This window comes from Melospiza melodia, unplaced genomic scaffold (genome assembly GCF_035770615.1).
Source record: "Melospiza melodia melodia isolate bMelMel2 unplaced genomic scaffold, bMelMel2.pri scaffold_48, whole genome shotgun sequence".
NCBI lineage: Eukaryota > Metazoa > Chordata > Aves > Passeriformes > Passerellidae > Melospiza > Melospiza melodia.
The window spans coordinates 1,416,617-1,441,785 of NW_026948796.1; the positions used below are offsets into that span (position 1 = coordinate 1,416,617).

Sequence of the window (25,169 nt, forward strand, 5' to 3'; positions counted from 1 at the left end):
TTTGAGGCCTCGTTGAATCAAGGGGCTCTGCAGGGCCTTGTGGAACAAAGGAGCTCTTTGTGACACTGCGGGGAACCATGGAAGCAAAGGGTCAGTGTACCACAGCCATGCCCTGAGGAACCAAGGGTCCATTGTGGTCTTGGGGAGCCCAATAGAACCAAAGGGCCATTGTCAGACACTGCAAGGCCTCATGGAAGAAAGGGGTCTTTGTGCCACTGCAGAGCCAAGAAGACCATTGTGGTATTGCTGGGCCTTGTGGAAAAAAAAAGATCTCTTGTGATACTACGAGGCCTCATGGAACCAAGGGGCAGTTGTAATGCTGCAAGGCCCCAAGGATCCAAGAACATGGAAAAGTTCTGCTTGACTTGGCTTGACTGGTCCAGCTTACCTTGGCATATTGAGGGCTGCTTCTCTGCTGCCCCTGAAGCCCTGGAGTTCTGTGCTTTTCTTCCTGTGGGAAAGAACTCTCCTTTTCCTCCAGGGGTTCATGGCAGGAATTGGGATGCTATGTCCAAATTCACTTATATCAAAGGATGATTCCTGTATGAAACCTGCCAGAACAGACAGTTCTGGGCAGCCTTGTCATCTTGGGGGCCATCTTTCATCTGCCTTCAAACACTGGGGGGTGTGCTTTTCTTTCCATGGAAAAATCATCTTTCAAGTGCAGGTGTCCATAGCCAAAATTGGGAATCTGCCTCCAAAATTCCTTATATCCAAGGAAAGCTCCCAGGACTGTTCAAGTTCCCTTGGCTTCATGAGGGCCAGCTCTCATCTGCCTGTGAAACACCTGGGCTCTGTACTTTCCTTCCTATGGAAAAGAACTGTCCTTGTCCAGATGACCATGGACAAAACTGGGATTTGGCCTCCAAAATTCCATTTAAAAAAGGATTGCTCGCAGACAAAAGCTGCCAAGACAAACTGGTCTGGCTGGCCTTGGCCTCCTTGGAGCTGCCTCTAATCAGCCTTTGAAATACTGGGGCTCTGCTCTTTACTTCCTATGGAGAAGAACTGTCATTCTGGTCCAGGTACCCATGGCTGAAATGGAATTCCACTTCCAAAACTCCCCAAATATCCAAGGATTGCTTTCAGACAAAAGCTGCAAGGACAGACAGGTCTGGCTGGCCTTGGCCTCTGGTGAGTGCCTCTGATCTGGCTTCAAAGCCCTGGGACTCTGTGGTTTCCTTCCTGTAGAAAAGAACCGTCCTTCTTGTCCAGACACCCATGGCCTCAAACACATGAGCACTATACAGGGACAGAGAAGCTCTGTACTCCGTGGAGTGGAGACTGAGGACAGCAGAGGAGAGCGCTGGGAGGGATTGAAGGGTGGTTTCCGTGATAGTGGATCCTTTGACATAAAAGAAAAAGGCAGAAAAAAAAAATTAATAAAAATGGCAGCTGGAGAGGTCCAGACTGGACAGCAGGAGAATGAAATTTCCCTCCAGGGCAGAGCTCTGGTCCAAAACCAGAAGAAGTCTGGGTCATCCCCAGTCTTTGTGTGGGCAGGCAGAGGCAGGCAGGAGGCAGAGCTGTCAGCAAAGGAAAAGGCCAGCAAGGTGAGGCAGCCGGGAGATGAGTTTTACAACATGGCTCATGTGGTCCAAGACCTATTCCACATTGCCAAATGATGGCTGTAGCCTTGGGAGATATTTAGTTGGCCAACACCCCTGTCAATCACTGTAACAAGGTGACTAGGAGAGATTCACATCAGACTCTGTCAGTAGTTTGGTTCCACTGAAGGACAGAAGTTTATTCAGTATTGTTTTCATTTTGAAAGTAAGAGCAGTGATACTGAAGTCTTCTGTAGCAAGGAACATGGTATACCATATGGAGCATGTGGACCACGGTAAAAGATGTAAAATAAATAAATAAAATACATTAAATTTTAAAATAAATTTATAAATAAATAAATAAAAACATTATCAGCTGTTCCAGGAGAGTCTCAGCCTCATGATCTGGGAAGAAAACTTATCACCATGAGTCAGCAGAGTGGCTCTCCAAAAGGCTTTGCAGAATGGCTGGTATTACTGCCTAGTGGTACACGGTTAATATTGGGGTGCAAGGAAGCAGCATTTTTGAATTTCACTAGACTTAATATGGAATGATAGGGGAAGAACCAAAGAAGGAAAAGGGAGGAATCAAGGTGGTTTGGAGAGAAATACACATAGGAAAATAGAAGAATAATACAATAAGTGGGGTCAGTCATGCTGAGAGATGTGACAAATGCTGATCAGTGTGCTTGTAAGGCCCTGCCTTGCACCTGGTGCCTGCACTGTTCCACAGTACCTTGTTTCCTCATTAGACTCTATGCCTCTTTTCCGACTGCTCTGCAGAGGCAGTGGGATCTGGTGGAGTCAGATGAGAAACCTTTTTGCACACTTGTCTGTTTGTATGAATATATCTGTATGAGGTAGCTGTAAAGGATAGTGTCCAAAGGCCAGATAAGGGGTGGTCCATATGGTGTTGATGAAGTTGATACCTTTATCAAGGTATACCATGATAACTTATCCTTTGGGGCTCAATAATCTAAAGATTTATAGAATGTCTTATGGATAGGCCTTAGTTCCCTTAATGACCCCTTTTTTCCTCTAAAAATACAAATGACATCAGGTTAGATATAATTTCACACGTGAATTTCTAAAAAAGAAGAACCATAAGGCTGCAGGAAAAAGTCACTTCTCAGTTGTCCTCTTCAGTTATGTTTCAAGCTTCCAGGACAATAGTTGTATTGAAAAACACATGGATTCTAACTTGGCCCCTTCCTGGAGTGCTATGGTCATGAATGCCAATGCCTAAAATGATTCCTAATTATTTTTACCTTTGTATTAGACATTACACAAAAAGAAGGACACTCTTCTATTCAGAAAGGTCAGTTTCATTATAATGAAAACCACCTAAGGATAGTATACGGACTTATGATCCTATATTTTCAGAAAAAAAAGATGAGAATTTATGTTTTGGTGCTCTGTAGCCATCCATGTGGACAACATTCCAATATGCCAAGGTATGTGTTCAAAAGGCACAGGGGGACCTATTCCCAGAGCCTGCAGGGACAGAGGCGCAGGGCAGGGACACCGTGGGATAGCCTGAGCTGCACAGGGCACAGGGATGGGCAGCAGCTGCAAGACAGCCCTGCCAGAGCCAACTTGGGCAGCACTTTGGCCATGGCTGCTGGGCCTGGGCCTGAGGCAGGAACAGGAGACAAGTGACCCTTGCAGGGCTGGGGCCTCACTGCCTCCTTGTCCCTGCTCAGCAGCCTGGCAGGGGCTGCCCCATGCTCCTGCCCTTGCCATTGCACATCCCCACATTCCAGCGCCCATCCCGGGAAGAGCCCTGAGCAAGGAGGGAGGGACAGGATCTGCCCTACTAGGGGCTGGGGCTCAGGCCTTGGCCCTTTGCATTCCTCAAACACATCCAGGTTTGCTCAGCACCAGAGACAACTTTGCCTTCTTTGTCCCCAGCTGTCATCACTGCCTCCAGTGTTCTGCTCTACCTGGAACCTGGGGACACTTTCTGAGTTGTGTCCCTCAGTGGGGCCCATTAAAACTTCAAGAAACTTCAGAGTTTCAATTTAGATTTGAGTTCTTGAGAAGTTTTTTGAAGACACTCTCAGGGACTGAGTCTGATGTAAACAACACCCAATCCCTGAGAGGCTCATTAAAATCCTTGTGCTGTGTCTGTGCTGCTGAGCTTTAAAGGAACAGCTCTTCCCAGGACCAGCTGCTCTCCCAGCCCAGCAGGGCTGAGGGCTCTGCCTGCAGGCACTGTGGGGACTGGAGCCAGGCAGAGACAGGCTGAAGGCAATCAGGATTGGCAAGACATTGAGCTGAGACTTCACTTGGGGAAAGATCTTCACAGCCCTCTGCATGGTGAGTGTGTGAGTGCAGGGCAATGTCTCTTGTGCTCCTGGAGGGATCTCCTGAAGCCAGCACACCCGACAGCCTGGGGAATGTGTCAGGAGGACTCTCCCAGTTTCTTTGTGGCACAGGAAGAGGAGGAGGAGGATGTGCTGCAGAGCAGGGCTGCCCTGGGCACCATCAGAGGGACAGGGCAGGATGGCTCCTGCTGCCAGGGACGGCTGCAGGGGGTGAAGCTGGGGCTGCAGCCAGGGCTGCCCAGGGCTGTCCTGCAGATCAGCTCCTGCAGACCTCAGGGCTCTTGGCCAGCACAGGGCATGTGCCACCTGCCAGGGGCACCTCTCAGCCTGCCTGGCAGCTCCCCATGGACACTGCAGGGGAGAAGTTGGAGGTGGAAAGAGCCACCCCCATCAGGGCAGACTCCTCCTGCTGTGGAGATGGTGCTGTATGGCCAGGGCTGCTCTCAGCATTCTCCTAAAGGGAAGGGAAAGGGGCTGTCAGCTTTGGCTGTGTCACTGAGACTCCTGCACTGTCAGCCTGAGCATCAGCAGATGGGCCTCAGATCTCCCTCAAAAAGTGCCTCCTCAGCCTCCTCTCCCTACAAACAGCAGCAGCAGCACCTTGGCTTGCAGCATCTCTGTTTGTCTGGCCTGCCCTTAAGGCCCTGCTGCCAGGGAGATGCCCCGGGCAGTGCCCTGTGCTGGGAGGGGTCTGCAGGGCAGAGCTGAGCCCCTGGGGCTGTGCTGGGCTCTGGCAGCACTGGCAGGGACAAGGCTTGGATAGAGAGAAACAGCTCCCAGTGGGCACAACTCCAGGCAGCAGAGAGCCACGCCAACCTTTGGTATCCCTCCCTGTCCAGCTGCATAGGGAAAGAGAGAAGGGGTTGGAAAAATTTATTTCTAAATTGTAATGTTCAAAAAGTCCAAGTTATTTTTCAATACATTTTTAAGTGCAGGCACCCTGAAACAACGAGTTGTAATATTCAAAGGACTCCTGTGTGGAGACAAGCACTGACTGCATTGGGGCACAGGGAGCCCTGTTTTCCTTGGATCTCCCAGATGTTCAGTCTGAGAGCAGTGGTAAAGATGAGACAGGAACTCAGCAGCACAAATTAAAAATAAAAGAAAATTTACCAAAATTCCCTCACAGGAAGAGAAGTGATTTTGGAGAGATTCCAAATAAAATACATAGAATTGACTCAAAGCAATTGGTCACAGTTTGTCAATGTCTTGTTTCAAGAGTCCACCATGCCCAGAGTGAAGAAATGTCCAACAGCAGCTCCATCAGGCACTTCCTCCTGCTGGCGTTGGCAGACACGCGGCAGCTGCAGCTCCTGCACTTCTGCCTCTTGCTGGGCATCTCCCTGGCTGCCCTCCTGGGCAACGGCCTCATCATCAGCGCCGTAGCCTGCGGCCACCACCTGCACACGCCCATGTTCTTCTTCCTGCTCAACCTGGCCCTCACTGACGTGGGCTCCATCTGCACCACTGTCCCCAAAGCCATGCACAATTCCCTCTGGGACACCAGGGACATCTCCTACACAGGATGTGCTGCTCAGGTATTCTTCTTTGCCTTTTTCATTGCAACAGAATTTGCATTTCTCACCATCATGAGCTACGACCGCTACGTGTCCATCTGTAAACCCCTGCACTACGGGACCCTCCTGGGAAGCAGAGCTTGTGCCCACATGGCAGCAGCTGCCTGGGCCAGTGGCTTTCTCAATGCTGTGCTGCACACAGCCAATACATTTTCCCTGCCCCTGTGCCATGGCAATGCCCTGGGCCAGTTCTTTTGTGAAGTTCCCCAGATCCTCAAACTCTCCTGCTCACACTCCAGCTTAAGGGAAGTTGGGCTTCTTGTGGTCACTTTCTGTTTAGGTTTTGGTTGTTTTGTGTTCATGGTTTTTTCCTATGTGCAGATCTTCAGGGCTGTGCTGAGGATCCCCTCTGAGCAGGGACGGCACAAAGCCTTTTCCACCTGCCTCCCTCACCTGGCCGTGGTCTCCCTGTTCCTCAGCACTGACACATTTGCTCACCTGAAGCCCCCCTCCATCTCCTCCCCATCCCTGGATCTGGCAGTGTCCGTTCTGTACTCGGTGGTGCCTCCAGTCCTGAACCCCCTCATCTACAGCCTGAGGAACCAGCAGCTCAAGGAATCTCTCAGGAAAGCTGTGACTGGATGCTTTTCAGCCTTTTCATTGTCCCATAAGCGCCCTCACAGTGCTTTGCATTGGGAGCCACAAAGGAGCTGGAAACACACCCCTGCTTTGGCTCCTGCTGTCTCTCAGCATTCTCCCTCCATCAAGGGGCTGCAAGTGGGTCAGGTCCTGGGAAGGGACAGCAGGCCAGAGACCCAAATTAACCAAAGGGATATTCCAGACTGTATGGCCCCAGTTCTGGTATAAGGAGGAAGAATAGGGGACATTTCCTATTTACAGTGTTAGTCTTTATGATAAACCATTCCAACTGCTGAATTTCTGCTTCCTGGGAAGTGGCTGAACATCACTTGCTGACAGAAGAAGAGAATAAAATTATTGGGGTTTTTCCTCATTGCTGGTGCATGTAAGAACTTCCCCTTTTGCTATAGAAAACTGCCTTATCTCAGTCCACAATTTGCCTCCCATAATATTTTCTCTCCACTGTGCAGCCAAGGAGGGGAGTGCTAGAGTGGCTTGGTAGGCACACGGACTCCAGCAGAGGTAACCCACCAGAACAAGCCACAGAAGGCCTGCTTTCTACTGTCAGCAGCTCTCAGGGCATATCATGAGAGGCCAAGTCTGCCCTTAAGTGTATTTTAAATTGTTTTCTGCTTCTGATTCTGTTATAATAAGAGAAATGCTCTTATCCACCCCCTTCAATTTATTTATCCCTCCTGCTTATGTGACACAGAGAAATTGTGTAAGAAGGGAGTCTCACATTGTATTTAGGTGAAATAAATGAATATGCAACCATTTTGTAAAAAATTTTATACTATTCTTATCACAGCAGGAATGAACAGAAATGGGCAGAGCTTTTTGGCTGCCCCAGCTTTGGCATGGGCCCTGGGCCTGGAGCAGGAGCAGCTCTTGAGGGCCCCAAGGACGGGGCTCTTGTGCTGCCCTGGGCAGATGGGATGGCAGCAGGGGCTGCAGACCTCTCAGCGTCTCCTGCACAGGAGAGCAGGGCACCCAGGGAGCCTCCTTTCCCTTGGCCAGGCACCTTCCCCCATGCTGGGGCTGAGTCCTGTGGCAGCTGCAGCTGCTGCTGTGCCCTTGCCAGGGGCTGAGGCCGTGGGGCAGTGCCCAGACAAACTTGGCCTGAGCAGAGCTGTGGGGCCAGAGCCGGCTGGGCTGGGCTGGGGAGAGGCCCTTGGTGCTGCCCAGAGCTCAGGACAGCTGGCAGAGCTTGCAGGGAGCTGGGCTGGGCTCAGAGAGCCTGGCCCAGAAACCATCAGTGTCCATCTCAGCGTGGCTGAGCGTGCCGGGGCAGGACTCAGGCCAGGCCTTGTGTGGCAGGGCCAGTGCCTGTGCAAGAGATTGAAAACAGGCAAGTGGCCCAGAGAGGAGGCTGCTCTGTGCCCTTGGTGGCATGGACAGAGCAGGGAGGGGGCCCAGGACATTTGCCAGCGCCAGCCTCTGTGCCCATGCCTTGGCAGCCCTGGCTGCTGAGCCCAGCTTTGGCCTGGGCTGAGTTTGGCTGTGGCCCAGCTCCATCCTCCTGTGGGGCTCAGGGCCTGTTCCCAGCCATGGCCAGCCCTGGCTGCCTCTCTGCTGGCCCAGAGGCCGGCAGAGCCCGGGGCAGGGCTGTCTGTGCAGCCCCACAGGTGCCATGGGCTCTGCAGGAGCTGGCAGAGGCTGCCCAGCAGGGAGGCCATGGGTCACAGAGCCCCAAGGCTGCTGTGGGCACCATGGCACAGGGGCCATTCCCAGCCGCAATGCTCCTGGCCTGGGCTGGGCCTGCACAGGGGCTGGGCCACTATGGCTGGGGCAGCACAGGGCCACAAAGGGGCCTCGCAGCCCCTGCCGGGGCTGACAGCAGGGCCAGGCACAGACAGGGAATTGCTAAGCATGGCGTGCGCTGGCCAGGCCTGACTGTGCCAAAGGCAGAGCTCAGCTGCCCTTGGGGGCTGCAGGAACAGTCCAGAGCCCAAAGAGCCTCTATGGCTGTGCTGGAGACCATGGCTGCAGGAGGGAAAGGCAGGGCTGCATGGGATGGGGAGGAGATTTAATTCTAGCAGACACTGATGTGAGGCTAAGGAAGGCTTGAAGAGAAAAGAACCTTCACAAGCCTCAAAGGGCAAGATGTTACCACATGAAAAACCATCTCCCCCTGGTGAGTGCCCACAATCCCACAATGCTTGTTCTTCAAAATCCACTGGCCCATGGAACTGCACAATGTCCATTGTACAAGAAGGAGAATTGCAAAGTGACCAGGTCCGGTTGTGCCAACTTTAAACCATTCACTGGGCAGTCAGGTGTGACTCTGGCCTCACCAACCACCAGGGACCACCAAAGACACCCCCAGGATACAAGAACACATCTGTGAAGGAGAGGAAAAATATGCTAATGATTTCAGGGAAAGGATTATCATGTGTATGTTTACTTTGTGACAGTCACTGAATATGTATGTAAAATACGAACTGTAAACAGGAACTTTCTGTACTTAGCATGCACAGCTTTGGGAGGAGCTATTCCCCCTTGTGCATCTGGCTGAATAAAGAATGCTGCTTCTTACTGCTCACTGCTGTTAAGCAGTTTATTTTCTTTTTTTTTTTTTCCAGTTTCAGGTAGCAGTGTCACAATGGCCCCTCAATTCCATGGGGCCCTGCAGTGTCACAATGCCCGTTTGGTTCCATGAGACCCTGTAGTGTCATAAAGATCTCCTTGGCTCTGCAGTGTCATAACTGGACTCCTGGTTCCCTGAGACACCAAAGTGTCACAATGGATCCTTGTTTCCATAAGGTGTCACTGTGTCACAATATTCTCATCAGTTCAGTCAGGCCCCACAGGGTCCCAGTGCTCTTCTTGCTCTGCAGTTTTGAAATTGCCCTTGGTTCCATGAGGCCCTGCAGTGCCACAATGTTATACAAGACCCCAAAGTGCCACAATGATCCCCCCTTGCTTTCCTGAGACCCTTAAGTGTCACAATGGCCCCTGGGTTCCTCGAGGCCCTGCCATGTCACAATGGGCCACTTGGTTCCATTTGCCTCACCTGTTTCATAACAGTTCCTTGATTCCATGAGCCCCTGCAGGGCCACAATGCTCTCCTTGGTGCCACGAGGCCCTGAAGTGTCACAATGGCCCCTTGTTCCCATGGGGCACCCAAGTGTCACAAGGGTCTCCTCGGTTCCACAGAGTGACAATGGAGCCTTGGTTACATGAAGTCCTGCAGTGTAACAATGAAAATTTGCAGGGCTGGAACTCCTCTGCTCTGGAGCCAGGCTGAGAGAGCTAAAGCTGTTCAGCCTGGGCACGAGAAGGCTCCAGGGAGACACTGGAGCCCATTCCAGCACCTAAAGGGACTTTGTGAGAGCTGGAGAGGGACTTTGGACAAAGGCCTGGAGGAGCAGGACAAGGGGGAATGGCCATGAGGTGAAGGAGGGCAGGTTTAGATGGGATATTGGGAAGAAATTCTTGCCAGTGAGGGTGTTGAGGCCCTGGCACAGGTTACCTAGCGAGCCCGGAGACTCCCCACATCTGGAGGGGTTCAAGGTCAGGTTGGATGGAGCAATCTGGTCCAGTGGAAGGTGTGCCCATCCATGGCAGGAGATTTGAACTGGATGATTTTTAGGATTCCAACCAAAGCCATTCTGTGACCCTTGATTTGCCCCTCCCTGCCCTTATTCAGCAGCAGCAGGTTGTCATGTTCCTTTTGCAGCCATTTACTGCAAACACACTGACTGAATTAACTTAACTCTGGATGTTGCCCGCAGCCTCCATCAGGTCCAGCTGAGCTCTGGCTTTCATAAACACATGAACACATGCTCTGGTCAGATTTCTGAATTCCTCCAGGAGATGCTCAGCACAGGCTGCCTCTGCCCACTCAGTGCCAGCCCCTCTTCCCAGGCCAGCATAGCATCCATGGGCATGGGACAGAGGGGCCTGGCCAGAGCTGCAGCTTCCCGTGGATTCCTCCCTGCAGGCCCAGAAATGCTCCCTTGCCCTTCTCCCTGGACATCCCTTTCCACACCTGAGCGTGTCCTGGCTGGCTGAGCTGGCTTGTCCTGCTGCCCCAGCCCCTGATACCCACAGAGCCCTGAGCTGGCTCTGCTGCTCGGGACTCACCAGGTTCTGCTGCTGGACATGGCCAGGGCTGCAGAGAAGCAGCAGCTCTAGGGGGAAGGCTGCAGAAAGGCTCTGGGCAGTGAGGCTGGAAGGGGCACCCCAGGATCTGCAAGTTCTCTGTGTGGGAGCTGAGCTTGTGAGCCCTTGAGCCCTGCCAAGTGCTGGGGCTGCACCTCTAGCTCCAGAGGAGATGGGACAGATCATTCCTATAGAATTCCTTTTTGTGTCTGCTTGTACAGGTGACCTGGATTCATATGTAGAGGAGGTGTTTTGTGTCAGATAACACTGGTAGAGGGAGAAGAATAATATTATCTAGCTGAAAATAATATTACATGCATAATACACCATGAAGAAAAAAAAGACACATATGATCAGATGATGTAAGTTTTTCAGAGGATGAGAGACTCATTGATGTTCCAGTAGTCAAACCTGTTTAAATACTCTCCTCAGGGCTTCCCTGAGATGAGAGGTGATCAGCAGAGGCCAAGGCCAGCCAGAGCTCTCTGTCCTGACATCTTTTGTCTGGGGATTCCCTTGCATATAGGGAATTTCTCGGGGAGTATCAGTTTTGGCCATGGGCACGAGGAAAGAGCGATGGCTCTTTCCATAGGAAGGAAAGCATGGGGACCCAGTGCTTCAGGGACTGATGAGAAGCAGCCCTCAGTATTCCAAGATCAGCTGGACCTGTCAGGTTGCCCGTGGAAGGCCAACCCAGCCCAATCTGTGCCAGGTACCCTTGGTTTCATAAGGCCCTGCAGTGTCACAATGTTCTCCTTGCTTCTGCAGTGTCACCATGGCCCCATGCTTCCATGAAGCCCTGCAGGGTCACAGTGGCCCTTTGGTTCTGTGGGACCCCACAGTGTCACAATGGTTTCCATGATTCCATGGGGCCTTGCAAGTCCACAATGCTCTCCATGGATCCACGGTGCCCTGCAGGATCACTACAGCCCTTTGGTTCCATGAGGCCCTGAAATGCAGCAATGGCCGCTTGGTTCCACAAAGCCCTGCTGCTCCACACTGGCCCCTTGGGACCATGGGGCCCAACAGAGCCACAGTGATGGCCTTGGTGCCACGAGGCCCTACAGTGTGACAATGGTCTCCATAGGAAGGAAACCATGGAGCACCAGTGTTTCAGGGGTTGATGAACTACAGTCACCAGATGCCAAGGTCAGGCCTGTCTGTCTGTCCTGGCAGCTTTGTCTGGGAGCAACCCTTGGATATTTGAAATCTTTAATATGGAATCCTAATTTCAGGAATTTGTGCCAGGAAGACAAAGCCAGTTCTTTTTCACACAAAGGAAAGCATAGAGCCCCAGTGTTCGGAAGGCAGGGGAGATCTGGCCTTCAGGAGACCAAGGCCAGCCAGACCTGTCTGTAATGGCAGCTTTTGTGTAGGAGCAATCATTGGATATAGGACTTTTGGAGGTGGAATCTCAATTTTGGCCATGGGCACCTGGAGAAGAAGGATGGTTCTTTTCCATAGGAAGGAAAGGGCAGAGCCCCAGTGTTTCAGGGCAGAATAAAAGCAACACCAGAGGCCCAGGACAGCCAGAGCTGTCTGTCCTGGCAGCTTTTGTCTGGGAGGAAAAACCCTTTCATATAGGGAATTTTGAAATAGAAACACCAATTTTGGCTATGGGTGCCTGTGCAGGAGGGATTGTTCTTGTCCATAGGAATGGAAGCATGGAGCCCCAGTGTTTGACGGGAGGTCAGATCCAGCTCTCAGGAAGAAAATGGCAGCCAGACTTGTTCGGAATGGCAGCCTTTGTCTGAGAGCAATCCCTGTGTATTGGGAATTTTGGAGGGGGAATCCTGTTTTGACCATGGATGCTTGAATGAGAAGGGCAGTTCATTTCCATTTGGAGGAAAGCCCAGAGCCACAGGGTTTCAGGAGTACATGAGAAGAGACCCTTGACATGCCAAGGGCAGTTAGAGCAAACAGGGCAAGCAACCAGACCTGTTCCCTGTTCCCTTGGAACCATGTGGCCCTGTAGGGTTACAATGTGGTATCATATTGGATCCTTGGTTCCAGGAGGCCCAGATGTGTCACTCTGGCCTCTGGTTTGCATGGGGCTCCAGAATGTCACAATGGTCCCTTGCTTCCATGAGGCCTGGCAGTGTCACAGGGGTCTCCTTGGTGCTGCCGTGTCACAATGGACCCTTGGTTCCAAGGGGACTCACTATGTCAGAAGGGTCTCCTTGGTTCCATGAGGCCCTGCAGAGCCCCTTGATTCAACGAGGCCTTCAAATGTCATCATGGCCTCCAGGATTCCATAAGGCCCCGTAACGTCACAATGGACCTTTGGTTCCATGGGGTCCTGCACTGTTCCATGGATCCTTAGTTCCATGGGGCCCTGGAGTGTTACAATGGCCTCCTTGGTTCCATGGTGCCACAACTGCCCCTTGGCCTGCCAAGACTCCAGAGTGTCACAGTGGTTCCTTGCTTCCATGACGCCTGGAGTGTCACAATGGTCTCCATGATCCCATAAGGCCTTGTAGTGTCACAACAGACCATTGGTTTCATGGCGCCCACAGTATCACTGTGGTCCCCTTGGTTCCACAAGGCTCTGAAGTGCCACAATGGCCCTTGGGTTCCACAAGGCCTCCAAGTGTAAAAATGGCCTCCATGGTTCCATGAGGCCCTGCTGTGTCACAATGGGCCTTGGGTTCAATGATGCCCCAGAGTGTCACAATGGTATCCTTGGTTCCACGGTGTCAGAATGGACCCTTCATCCCATGGACACCCACAGTGTTCACTGCAGTCCCCTTGATTCCACCAGGCCCTGCCATGCTCTAATGGCCCCTTGGTTCCAGTGGGTCCCAAAGTGTCAGAACAGTCTCCATTGTTCCATGAGGCCTGACAATGTCACTGTGCTCCCCTTGGTTCCACAGGGCCCCACAGTGGAACAATGGACTCTTGGTTCCATGGGGTTCCTCAGTCCCAGTGGTCTCCTTGGATCCACAGGGTCACAGTGGCCCCTTGGCTCCGTGTGGCCACGCTGTGTCACAATGGCTCATGGTTCCATGAGGCCACACAGTTTAAAAAGGGACCCTTGGTTCCATCAGGCCTTGCTGTGTCACAATGGACTTCTGGTTCCATGAGCTCTCCAACTGCTAGCAGCAGTCTCCTTGGTTCTGCAGTGCCACCATGGACCCTTTGTACCATGAGGTTCCACAGTGGAACATGGTCACCTTGGTTCCGTGAGGTTCTGCAGTGTCACAATGGACCCATGGTTCCACCAAGCCTTGCTGTGTCACAATGGCCCCTTGGTTCCAAGAGGTTTCTCAGGGTCACAATGGTCTCCTTGGATCCACAGTATCACAATGGACCATTGGTTCAATGTGGCCCCAATGTGCCCAAATGGATTTTGGTTCCATGGGGTTCTGCTGTGTCACCATGGACCCTTTGTTCCATGAGTTTGCACAGTGTCACAGCTGACTCCTTGGGTCTGTGAGGCCCCACTGTCACCAAATCTCCGAAGTATCAGAATAAGGCTCCTTAACACTCATTTGTTATTTCAGAGGGAATCATTTATTCAGGCCTGAGGTCCAACATGGGATAACTCCTAACCTTATGTGGACATGCAATTCTGCCAGTGTGCTACTTATATACAGTCCCTAAATGTGAATTACAATTTACCCACTTCCATAAAACCCACCCCAAGTTCCCAGATTCAGTCCTTGTTTTCTCTATCCCTGTACCCTTGAGCCAGATGTCTTCTTCTTCTCTTCCAACCATCCTTGCTGGGAAAGCAGCCCCTGCATGCCTTCTTCCTGTGCTGAGAGTTCACAGGCACAGTAAAAATGGAATGAAGCGTTTGGTATCAGCCCAAGGCTCTGTGTGGGCAGGCAGAGGCAGGCAGGAGGCAGAGCTGTCAGCAAAGGAAGAGCCCAGCCAGGTGGGGCAGCAGGGGGATGCCGACAGCCTGCAGGGACAGAGGCGCAGGGCAGGGACACTGTGGGACAGCCTGGGCTGCACAGGGCACAGGGATGGGCAGCAGCTGCAAGACAGCCCTGCCAGAGCCAACTTGGGCAGCACTTTGGCCATGGCTGCTGGGCCTGGGCCTGAGGCAGGAACAGGAGACAAGTGACCCTTGCAGGGCTGGGGCCTCACTGCCTCCTTGTCCCTGCTCAGCAGCCTGGCAGGGGCCGCCCCATGCTCCTGCTCTTGCCATTGCACATCCCCACATTCCAGTGCCCATCCCGGGAAGAGCCCTGAGCAAGGAGGAAGGGACAGGACCTGCCTGGCCAGGGGCTGGAGCTCAGGCCTTGGCCCTTTGCATTCCTCAAACACATCCAGCTTTGCTCAGCACCAGAGACACTTTTGCCTTGTTTGTCCCCAGCTGTCATCACTGCCTCCAGTGTTCTGCTCTGACTGGAACCTGGGGACACTTTCCCAGTTATGTCCCTCAGTGGAACCCATTAAAACTTCAAGAAACTATGGAATTTTAAACTGACTTTGAGTTCTTGAGAAGTTTTTTGAAGAACCTCTCAGGAACTGAGTCTGATGTAAAAAAAAACCAAAACCCTGAGAGGGTCATTAATGTTTTCCTAGCCCAGTTATGGAGAAAGATTTCTAAGAGCTTGTAAGAAATACACATTCCTATTTCAAAGGATGTATTTTATTTTATTTCGCTTTAGAGCAGAGGTGATTGCAGCATTCTGTGATTGATACTGACCCAGGGTTTCTCCTCAGCAGCTCTGGCCTGCTCACAGGAGCGTGCTTGGAGCTCTGACCCAGTGTAGACAACCTTGCTCCACATTGCCCAACCCCATCCTGTCTGTCCTCACTCCCCTGGGCCCTGCTGTGCTTGCAGAGCTGGCTGCACTCAGCCTAAGAGGGGTTTTCCCTTTTGGGGGTTTTTTGCAGCAATCTGAAACTTCTGATTTTCCCCACTGCAAACAGACACACTGCTCAGGTGTGTGCCAGCCCCAGGTGCCACCAAAGGCACTGCAGAGCTGCCCTGGGCCAGCTGTGAGGGTGGATCATCAGCCCAAGCTGCACTGGGCCCTGCAAGGGGCTGTGGCCATGGGCACTGCACTGACCCCACTGCTGGGTTTGGCTGCCACGGCCACTGAGAGAAATGAAACTGTCCTTGGAAACACTGGGGAGGACTGGGACATACTGGGGAACACTGGGAACGCTGTGTGAGACACTGGGACCTACTGGGAGTGACACTGGGGTGGACTGGGACAAACTGGAGATACTGGGGACCTTGTGGAGAAGACTGGGGGACAGTGGGGCATCCTGTGGATTACATTGCGATGAACTGGGAGGACTGGGAATGCACACTCAGGTGTATTGGGAGGGACTGGGCAGTACTGTGAGGAACTGGAGGGGCACTGGGGTTGTACTGGGTTCAACTTGGATGAACTGGGCTTTACTGAGGTTATACACCTCTGTACTGGGAATGAACTGGGCTGTACTGGGAGGGACTGGAGGAGGGTGAATTGGCTGTTCCCCCCTCCACCAGATCCCATTTGCTGAGGCTCCCACCCCTGACCAGCTGCAACCAATCAGCACCTGGGACCGAGTCCGGGGACCGTGCCTAGATGGGCGCCATATTTTATTTTTGCCTACATCTCCCATCATGCCCTGCGGCCAAAATAGGCCCCCATTGGAGGCGGGACTACATCGCCCCTCATGCCCCGCGCTCCAAAGAGCAGTGGCATCTGCCCCCATCTGTCCCATAAGTGTCCCCCAGACCCTGCAGGATCCCTCAGTGCTCGCTCAGCGCCCATTCGGGACCCCCCAAAAGCGTCCCCGGACCCCTGAGTGCTCCCAACCCCACAGATGCCCAGTACAACCATTTCTGGGAATTCATCTCCTCTCATCCCCGCAGCCCCAGAGCCCCTCAGAACGCAGTCCCGCGCCTAAAACTCCTGCCGTGCCCCGCGTCCTAAAGAGCCCAGTTAGAGCTCCCCGAGCTCCCCCATGAGTTCCCGAGCTGTTTAAGTTCCCCCGAGCACCTGAAGTCGCGGCTCGGACGCAAAAGTGTCCCCCAGGAACTGTCCCGGACTCCTAAACATCGTGTTTGAGCCACTTCCGGGACTACAGCTCCCAGCATGCCCCGCGTGCAACCGAGAGCCATTGCAGCTTCGCCCAGCCAGAACTCCCGTGATGCTCCACAGCCCCGTTTAACCGTATGATGTCTGCGCCTACAACTCCCATCATCCCCCGCGCCCCAGAGAGCCCCGTTCGAGTCCCCCAAGGGCCCGCCCGGACCCCGAAGGTCCCCAAATTCCCCTCCCTGACCTCCAAGGGCGCCCCTGGACCCCCAAGTGCTGCCCCGGACCCCAAACTGTCCCTCAGAATCCCTGAGTGCCCCTCCATGTGCCCACCCGGCTTCCACAAGTGTCCTCCAGACCCTCAAGTTCTCTCTGAATTCCCCCCCCAGACCCAAAACTGCCCCAAATATGCCCCAGAAATGTTTTAAGGGACCCCAAAGTGGCCTCTGTGAGATGCAAAGCTGTGTTTCGTGTCAGGTACAAACAGGCGATATGTGTTCTTGTGAATGCGAAATTTGTGGACATCGACAATGGGAGAGTTCTGAATTCTAATAATAACTGAGAAAAATGAAGCATTGAAAAAGGCCTTTGAACCTATCTTTCAGTTGCAATTACCCCTGGTTGATTTAGGAACATTGGGATTAAGGTGTTAAGTATGTTGCTTTTTGCTTGCATTTAATCCATAAAAAAGCTCTGCAATAATAATCTTTTGAAGTATAATTTTAGAATATTACTTGTATCCTTGAAACTATAGCTTTAGAATATATATAAAGGAAATATGCTTATCTCATGCCTTATTGAAGCAGAGAAAAACAGCTTGAGAAAGGAAGATGAACATCACCTCAAGGATTTATGGTTTCAACAAAAGGGAAGCTGGACATCACTGTTATGATATTTATAGTCTCTGCAATTAAAAGGTGGACCCACATTTGGGGATCTGGACCCCACCAGATGGGATTCGTCTTTCTTCTTTTGGAAACCGGACCGTCACCATCTGAGGATACTCCTTTGAGATACATCCTGAGAAATTAAAATCACATTAGTGTATATAATTGTGATGTAATAATTTGGAATAAAAATTGCTGATGAGTAAAAAAATTGGAAATAGAAGCTGCTGAAAAAGCTGATGAGTACCCCTATAAATACCTGTAAGCCTCAACTATCAGTGTGCAGTTGGAGGGAAAACTTCCCCCACTGTACCTAGCGCTGTATTGCTCATACTTTACCATATTAAATAATAAATTGATGGCTGCTTGAATATTGGCCTAGTCAAGTTTCTTATTCATAACACTGTTAGCTGGGCTCTTCTATGGGCTGGCCATGGCACTTGGTAATTAATATGCTGTCATGCTGTGAACTGAATTCACACCTTACAGGGCTGTGTTTACTGGGCCTGCTGGATCAGTGCCCACTTCCTTCCTCTGCTCCTCCTCGCTCCAGGACTGTGAGAGACCAGCATGGGGTCAAAGACCCTGCAGTATCATTACCCTCTGGTAATGCTCAGAGGTCCTCTAAGGGCTGGGTAATGCACAGCATCTGGGTGCGGGGCCTGTGCTAAGGAGAAAGAAAGAGTCTGTGAGAAAGCTGAGCTGCTCTTACATGGGACGGAAAAAATGACAGGAACTTTTTGGCATATAAAGCTTTCCTTCCAGGCCAGGGACCAGGGAAGGCCTAATCAGCTGTGGCCCTACAGGGCAAGTCTGTGCTAACTCCCAGCACCAAGTGCAGGGCTGTGGGGCAGGGCTCCTACAACAACAGCACAGCTCTGTGGAAGAGCCCAGCCTTGCATCTGGGTTCCTGCCTGCTTCCCCTTTAGAGACAGCTGTGGCCCTAGGATTTGTGTCTGAGGGAGATCTCCATCCTTGGACCTCCTGATCTTTCCCAAGTGGCCAAATGGGGATGCACCAGCAGCACTGCTGGGAAGGTGCTGGCTCAGTAGCTGTTTTTTGAGACTGTGCCCCCCATATCACCTTTATGTGTGTGTGGGGGGGTGCTCTGGTGGGTGTGGTTACACACTCGCTGGCCTTGGCAGAGCACAAGTCGGAACCTTTGAAGGTTCCAGCTGCTGTGAGGCGCAGGAGGCAGAGCTGGTGCTAGCCACAGTGTGGTACTGTGCTGAGGGAAAGGTGAAAACAGTTAGTAATCCACCCTCAGCTAATCACTGAGGGCTGATGGGAGGCACAGGCTTGGTGGAGCTGCTTTGTACAGGCCAAGGTGCTTATCAGCTGTGCAGTGTCCCCAGCAGCCCCTGGCAATGCTCGTGCAGCTGAAGGAAAGGCTTGATGGGTCTGGTGCAGCCCCACAGCCTCAGACACTGCAGCTCCACCGTGCAAAGCATCATGGCTGAGCTGGTTGTTGGTCAGGTGAGGGCTCAAATATATTTCCTGCAACTTGCTCCAGCACAGTTCAGCCTGGAAAAAAGGCATTTTTACAAGTGCAGGGGAGTCAAGCTCCAATAAATGTCAGCTGAGCCCTGGTGCTTGCTCCCCTGCATGAAGCCTCAGTGAGGCACCAGGGCCTCCTGTCAGCAGGAGGGGAAGGGAGATCAGAGTTGTTGGAGGAATACGTGACTGAAGGCTGAGCACAGGGTTGGTGGTGCTTTGCATGGCTCTTGCATGACATCCAGGCTGGCTGTGGCAGTGTAAGCCAACCTTTTGTTTTGCATCAGGCTTTATGCCAGAGCCAGCCCCTTTCCAGCCTTTGGGGTGATTACAGCTGTTGCTCTATATTTCCCTCCCTCCTTTTTTTTTTCAACAGCTATTCTACTCCAGCACCATAGGCAGGCAGTGATGGCTGCCTGTAGCTAACAAGACAAACTGAGATCTGCCTGCAGAGCCATAGGAAGGTGTCCCTGGGCTTGTGAGACAGGCCAAGACAACACAAACTGAGGCCACAGCCATGCTGTGCTTTCAGTTGAGCCTGTGGTGGAGCTGCTGTGCTTGTAGTCAGCATCTAGATGGGGCAGGTGACATATCTATCTTAGCTGGGACAGAAACAGAAGTACAGCCCTTGCACAGCATCCTTCTGCTAGGCTGTGCTAAGCTCAGGGGCCTCTAAACTGGCCCTTAATTCCTAGGTCTCCACTCCTTGCCCAGATCCCCAGCCTTAGGGAGAAGGACTTGGGTTTAGGAGCCATGGCTTTTTCTTCCATCCGACTCCATTAAGAAAAAGTCAAGTTAAGCAGTTCATTAACATTTAAAATACTGGACAGTGTGTAAACCAAATATCCCCCTCCCCACAACAATCCCGTGCTCTCAGCGGACGCTCTGGTGAAGAATACTGCTTTTGGCTCTGTTTGCCTTCTCTTTCTTCTTCTTCTTTATGGGGTCCATCTCAAAACAGCGGCAGATCCGCACTGTTTCATCAGCAGCTGCTGAGGCCACTGCTGTACCATCAGGCCTCATGGTCAGGTTCAAGATTCTATCAGTATGACCTGAGGAGGAGAAGGAATGTGCAATCAGGGCTGAGCTGATCAGCACATGCACATTTACTCCTGTATGTTCCCATGAGCCCTGCAAGCTTGCATAGCTGTCTCCCCAGTGGCTGTGGCAGCATGATTTCAGACCCCAAGCATACACTTGGATCAATGCTATCTCTTCCACAGCCCCGTGGGCATGCTTTACTCCTAGCAGCTTGGCCCCAGATACTGTCCTGTATCAGTGATGCTGCAGGCTCCAACCAAGGAGTGCAGCTGTCTTCAACCTCTGACAGCCCCCCCACCCAGGCCCTGTCCACCTACCTTGCAGCTCTGCAACGCTGGTCATTGTTGGATACTTCCATATGACCAGCTGATTCTGTGCAAAGCCATGGCCTGAAATGAGCTCCTTGTAGTTTGTTGACCATAGGATAGAAGAGACCTGCAAAGAGGCAGTAACACAGGTGAGACAAGGTGCTTGTGCTGATGCTCACCACTCGGAGGCAAGCATTGTCCCCCTCCTTCCCTGTGCCTCTGGGCCTGAGGAGCCAGCAGCTCTGTGGAGGTGTGCTGCCAGAAGGTGTTTGTCTCCAAGCTGATGTTCATCTCTCACCTGGGAAAGGGTATCAACAGCACTGAGGTGGGCGCCAGAGCACACGTTCCAGATGCGGATATGTCTGTCACTAGCGCCACCTCCAGTGGCTGGAACATTCATCAGCCATGGGCACCACGCCACAGCCTGAGAGAGGAGAGTTCATTTTAAAACATACAAGAGACAACCTGCACCCAGCCAGTGCTGCATGCCTGCCTTGCACACACATATCCGCCCGTGGCAGCTCTGTGCTCACCTTGACAGCACCCTGGTGCTGAGTGAAGGTCTGTACAGGAGAAAAGTCTCCACCCCCACATTGGGTGCATGGCCAGACATTTGCCAGACTGTCATTGCCATCACTGGCCAGGTAGTGGCCATCCAGAGACCATTTGAGTCCGCACACCTCCTGTGTGTGGCCAGCAAGGGTGGCCACGTGATGCTCAGCCACTCAGACATCGTGGTGATGGATGTGCCCAGTCCGTGCACCACTGCAGAGAGAAGAGAAAGCTTGCAGGGTCAGGCTGCACATTTTCACCCAAATCCATTTTTGTTGTTGCAAGACTGCTATACCTGCCACTGGGTTTCAACCAGTGTTACCAGCAACACAGGTCTGTTGGTGTGAGTGAAACACCCACACAAGCTCTTTACAACTTCAGCACAAATTGCAAGACAGGAAAGAGGCCTTCTCCTCACAGCCCCAACAGATAAGGCTGAGTAAGAATCCCAAGCCAGGACAAACTTCTCTCTGCCATCCCTAACCCATGCCACACATAGATTGAGGGATAGGAGTTTGCAACAACTGGTAACTGCCCTTGACCCACTGCTTTACCTGGAGAGGATGCAGCTGTTCCAGCTGAGGGTTCCCACACAGGCACAATGGCTGGTCATGGTTCGGAGATGTTTCAGCTGCTCAACGTCCCATAGCTGGAGAGGCAAAGCAAAAATTTCTTCAGAAGAAACCCAATCCTGTTTCTATGCCCTGGGAACCTCACTGCACAGGCTCTGGCATTCAGCTTACTTAGTAAGGGAACAGAGAAAATGTGTATCTCATGACTGTAGCACAGAAGGTAACGCTACTTATCAGAAAACCCCCCAACCAAACCCTGCCTTGCACACTGGGCAGTTCCACCCCACACCAGGGAAGACAAGTCAGGTGCATGGCATCCTTCCTCTGCCAGCCAAGGTTTTGTCCCCAGTTCTGTCAATCCCTTGAAAACACCTCTAGTTTTACTCTTGCATTCACCTGAACCTCAGCACTACTTGTGCCAACAGCAAGGTAGTCTCCATCTTTAATCCATGACACAGAGGAAATGTAAACATCTGGATGCTCCATCTGCGGCAGGGGGATTTTCTCCCTAGTAGCGTGATTCCACAGATAAACAGTGTCATCCAGAGCCACTGCCAGGAAGTTCTGGGAGCTCCAGTCTATGAGATTCAGATCTACAATTTGAAAGAGCAATGCAGGTCACACCATGCTTGGCTAGAGAGCCCTGCCCTTCACCCGTGCTGCTGCAGCAGGTGTGGGTGCACATGTGCACACACACACGTACAGGTGAGGGGAAGCCTTCTGAGTGTCACTATGCCCAGCTGCTGGGGCCAGGTACCCTGCTCCAAGGCACCTACACAGTGCCCTAGACCACTGTCCCTGTAAGGCCACACAGGGACACTCCAGAAGGGGTCTGTGCTAGCCTGGGTACACAAAATAATACAGATAGCCCAGTTACACTGTCCTAGGAACAGCAATCCAGTGGAAAATGTTCTGGATGCCCAGCACTCGACCCTGTAGCCTACTTACAGTAGTCGTTGAACATCTCTGGTGCATCCAAGACCCGTTCTGGCTTTGAGGGAATATTTCTGCTATTCTTCCTGCTGGATCCAGGTGCCATTTTCTGACTGTAGAGCATTTTCAGGTTATTCTGACAGCCTGTGTGCAGGGGAACAGGTTTGTTAACCTGAGTTAGTTTCCTCCCAGCTGAGTGCTGCTCACCCACCTAGGAATCCCTTGGAGTGAAAATGAAGTCGTAAGAGAAACACTCACAAGCCTGCAGTGCACTAAAATCACTGGCAGTATGAACTGCTGAACAGGGGTGAGCTACAATTTCCTCATTCATGGAAACAAGTTTGACAAACACTTGGGTTTTTGAATCCCATTATATTTAGTTGCAGTTTAAGCTAGAAAGTGCACAGCAGAGGGTTTGATGCGCTTACAGACTTCATGAAGGTTTGGAACCTGCAGTATAGGTGAAATGTCACCGTCATCTTTTCATAAAAATCCTTTCTTTAGGATTTTTCCCCCTTCTGAGAAGCTGTGGCCTCAGCAACAAAAGGTAAACAATGGTGTTATCTGCTGCTGGGGAATGCAACAGGTGGATGTGTGATTGGTCTCGGGTGGATGTTTGGATTTACTGACCACTCACAGCAGAGCTGGGTCTCACCCTCTGCTGAGACACAGCCCTTTGTTTATTCATTCTTTTTCTATTCTTAGCTTAGCTAGCTTCTGAGAACTTTCCTTCTATTTCTTTTAGTATAGTAACAATGTAATATATATCATAAAATAATAAATCAAGCCTTCTGAACATGAGGTCAAGATTCTCGTCTCTCTCTCCACCCTGAAGACCCTTGCAAGCCCTGTAACAGGTGACCAACTGGCAGTCATAGCACCTCTCCTAAATAAATTCACTGTAACTGTTATGCCCTCCCTCGACCTCAGGAACCTTAAGAAAGGAGACTCCAGCCTGTATAGCTCCCAGAAACCAGTTGATTTCTCCTGTGACCACACACAGAGCCTCTGTTTTGCTGTTCTGCTGCTGATTCAGCTCACACAGACTCTGTATCATACCTTCTGGAGCATTCTCTAGTTTTCCACTGAGGTGGAGGATCTTTGCCTCTTCTACATCAAAACCATTCAGATGCACTGCCCGGGCTTTCTGTTGCTCCTACAGAGACAAATCACCCTCAGTGTAATGCATTTAAAACAATTCCCACACTGCAATTTAAACAGACACCTAAGTCCCCTTCTCTTAGAATCTGAAGATGTTTGCCTGTGCTGCAAGGGTCAGTCACACAGAGGCAGGTCAAAGCAATTTTTCCTCAGACTTTCATATATTGTCCTGCTCACATTTTCACACAATGGCAAATTCAGTGTCATTGCCAGTGGGAAAAGCCACAGCCACAAAGCAACCAAATGCTTCATAAACAGATTTCAGAACACAGTGTGAAACATTCCAGAAGTGTTCCCGGTGGAGACATTGTCCTAGAATAGCTACCAACAGTAGTTTCACTTTGCATAGGCTTACAGCTTTGTGTTTTTGTTGCCTGCTACATTTTAACACCTCATTAGTCAAAAGCTAAATTTTGCTTCCAGAAGCAGCATGGGCTTAGAGTGCATGGCAGTCTCTACAGCTTCAATCGCATCCTAGGCTCCTGAATCCCAGAGCTGCAAGTAGTGATGGTTGGGACTTGTCAGTCCCGTGTGCCCACTTGATAGAACCTATTGTTCACTGCTCTGTAAAGGGGCAGGAAGGAGTAGCAGTTATTGAAGTAATTGTAACTTAGCAACATGCTCACCTTCTTGGTAGGGGAATCCTCAGCAGGGTCATTCTTTTTGCTTAGGAGGAAATTTGCCATCTCCATCTGCATAGTGCTGCGGTTGGGAATGTAGCAATCCCCCCCAGCCTTTTTGGGGGTGCTTTGAATTTTGGATCAAGATTTACCTGCATTCACATATGAAAATATTGTCTTACAGCTATTTAACAGCCTGTATTAGAGCTTTCACGGGAGTAAACCCAACACTCTTCCACATCACACCCACCAGACAAGTAGGACTCTGAGGTCTCATGCCACCCAGTCACAACTAACTTATATTTTCCTCCCTGCCACCAAGTTGGTTAGGGACTGTGTGCACTTGGGTCTAGTGCAACAATTCCAGAGTCCAGAGATAAGGGGAAGATACAGAAACGCTCACAGGATGTAAAGCTGTCAGCTGACAGTCCCGCCCACACTCATCCTAGCATACAGCTGTGTGCCAGCAAGGCTCAGCTGGGCGAACAGCAGCTCGCCAGCCCCAGTGCTCAGAGCTCTGCCCCTCATGCTGGCAAGGAGGTGGGTGGCTGTCAGGAGCACAGCCCACCTCCTCCTGCCTGAGCAGCAGCCGGTAGGGCAGCGTGGCAGGGAGCCCAGAGCCCCGTGGCTACGGACAAGCAGCCTGGGCAAGGCTCCCGCACTCAACTTCTGCCGCTGGTGGCCGGCGCTCACCGGGTGTCTTGGATGGCGTCTTGCTGGAGCTGTGGGAGCGATTGGCCGGCTTCATGGGCGACACGCCGACGGGGCTGGGCCCGGGGCCGCTCTCCTTGGCCTTGCGCTGCCATCGCGCAGGCGGCGCGGTCGGGATCAGCGTGTCCAGCTTCAGCAGCCCGTGCAGGTCCGCCTCCAACAGGAACTGCGCCATGGTCCTGCGGGCGGGCGGGGTTAGCCGTGCCCACCGGTCGGGCTGAGCCTGCTCCGACAGCCCCGCCGGCCTCCCCACCACCGGACCATGCAAGCGCTCCGGCCGCTCCTCCCTACCAACGCACACCCCCACTCTCCCCAGCCGGTCCTCGAGACACTCCATCAGTCGATACGCCCTCCCTCTGCTCCTCGTGGGTCCTTGATCAGCCGGCACCTCTTCCAGCCGCTCTTTGGGGCTTCCTCCGATAAGCGACATTCTCCCTTCCCCTGCCTTTCAAGGGCAATCTCGTCCCTGCTCTTTCTCCTCCCCACCGTGCTTTGCCTCTGCCCTATGCCCCAGGGGCTGCTCTTGTCCAGGCAGCCTCAGTGGGAGCCAGCACTGGCTGCAGCCCCAGCGGGCCCCCCAGGACAAGGCCCAGCAATTAGGAGGCCAGTGAAAGCTCTGGGCAGCAGCAGAACCCTCAGCAGAGTTCTTTGGACAATCATGGACTGGCCACACCTACACTGCAGCCTCACTGGCAATGTTTCCTATGTACAGTAGACTTTCAAAAGAAGCTGTTTGAGGGAAAGGTGAACTAAACACTCACTGTCT

At 52.0% G+C, this 25,169-nt stretch overlaps 1 protein-coding gene and 1 pseudogene across 1 annotated transcript; one reads left to right on the plus strand and one right to left on the minus strand.

The window, feature by feature from the left end:
- Positions 1 to 5,493: 5,493 nt before the first annotated feature.
- LOC134413729 (olfactory receptor 14J1-like) lies at positions 5,494 to 5,979 on the plus strand (the record flags this gene model as incomplete). The annotated part of the gene is made up of 1 exon (XM_063147762.1): positions 5,494 to 5,979. A coding segment is annotated over one exon (486 nt), but the record flags the coding sequence as incomplete, so codon positions are not given.
- A 13,399-nt stretch (positions 5,980 to 19,378) lies between these two features.
- Positions 19,379 to 24,578, minus strand: LOC134413723 (cell division cycle protein 20 homolog; annotated as a pseudogene).
- Positions 24,579 to 25,169: the final 591 nt, after the last annotated feature.